The sequence below is a fragment of the Otolemur garnettii genome, unplaced genomic scaffold, assembly GCF_000181295.1.
Source record: "Otolemur garnettii isolate 467f Iridium unplaced genomic scaffold, OtoGar3 scaffold00163, whole genome shotgun sequence".
Lineage (NCBI taxonomy): Eukaryota > Metazoa > Chordata > Mammalia > Primates > Galagidae > Otolemur > Otolemur garnettii.
The window spans coordinates 1828914-1830277 of NW_003852558.1; the positions used below are offsets into that span (position 1 = coordinate 1828914).

The following is a 1364-nucleotide window of genomic DNA, read 5'->3' on the forward strand; positions in this document are numbered from 1 at the left end:
TATAATCTCTTTTATATGTTTTTGGTCAGTCAAAAATCTCTAATTTAGCATTTTGCTATCTAAAAATAAAATACGAATTTAAAAAGCAAGGCAATTACCTGAGGAGAGTCAAAAGGGTATCGACTACTAAACTTAAATAGAAGTTGAAATTTTTCCCCTTCATATAAGGTACCTGGTGCACCTTCCATGTCTACAATCCACCTAGAATAGAAAAGAAAGAAATTAAAAACTTAAAATTAAAAAAAAAAAGTGACATGCAAATGAGAAAAGGGAATACTGGGTATATCCCCCTATCCTCTATGCCAGGTACTAGGACAAGAATAGTTCACATGTAACAGCAAGCACACTTCATCCTCCCTGTAACACTCAGGGTGGGTATTAATGCCTCTAATCTTTCTCCTTCTCTGACACTCAGGGATTGAATAACTAGAACGAAGGCAGACAACAGACTGCTAGCAAAGGACAGATCCAAATTTTGACCCAGGTCTCAAGAAACAAACAAAAAATAAAATAAAATAAAAACCTGGGTTCAGCACCTGTAGCTCAGTGGCTAGGGCACCAGCCACATACAACAGAGCTGACGGGTTAGAACCCAGCCCAGGCCTGTCAAACAATAACTACAACCAAAAAATAGCCAGGTATTGTGGTGGGCACCTGTAGTCCCACCTACTTGGGAGGCTGAGGCAAAAGAATTGCTTAAATCCAAGAGTTTAAGGTTGCTGTGACCGCCACAGCACTGTACTGAGGGTGACATAGTGAGACTCTGTCTCAAAAAATAAATAAATAAAAATAAAAACCTAAACTCAAGTGTGTTGACACCAAAGTCTGTATCTTCCTCTTCAATTTATGCTATCTTATTTTTTTCTGGTATCAATGGTAGAAGCAATGGGGGAAACAGGTATCAACAACCTGCTTTCTCATCAATATTTTAGAGAAGACTAAACAGAAAAAAGGAAGCTAAGCTGACATCAGTCTGCTAGCCCTGATGGTTAAGCAAAGTTCTATATGCTTCCCTTTATCTTTTACAGGTACCTTTTATCTTTCACTGTTCCCATTGTTTAATAAAGCCCAAAACAGATGTCTATGACATCTAAGCAAGCTTACTTTGTTTTCATATTTAATAAATCATGAATATAATGTTTTTATTTCTAGTCTGCATACTATCTCTTATTATATTCTTTAAAAGAATAGGTGGAAAAATAGTGAATAATGATGGGGCAGCATTTAGAAGCATAAGTGGGCTCGATGCCTGTGGCTCAACTGGCTAAGGTGCCAGCCACATACACCTAAGGTGGTGGGTTCGAATCTAGCCCGGGCCCGCCAACAACGATGGCTGCAACCAAAAAACAGCCAGGCGTTGTGGC

At 38.7% G+C, this 1364-nt stretch overlaps 1 protein-coding gene across 2 annotated transcripts in view; it reads right to left on the reverse strand.

Annotated features, from left to right (window-relative positions):
- Nucleotides 1–1364, reverse strand: part of UBE2W (ubiquitin conjugating enzyme E2 W) — a 64510-nt gene that overhangs the window by 30946 nt on the left and 32200 nt on the right. For both annotated transcript variants that reach the window (XM_003800042.3, XM_023519228.1), the window contains exon 3: nucleotides 99–201. In XM_003800042.3, coding sequence (XP_003800090.1) covers nucleotides 99–201 — 103 coding nt within the window. The remainder of the gene's footprint in view (nucleotides 1–98; nucleotides 202–1364) is intronic.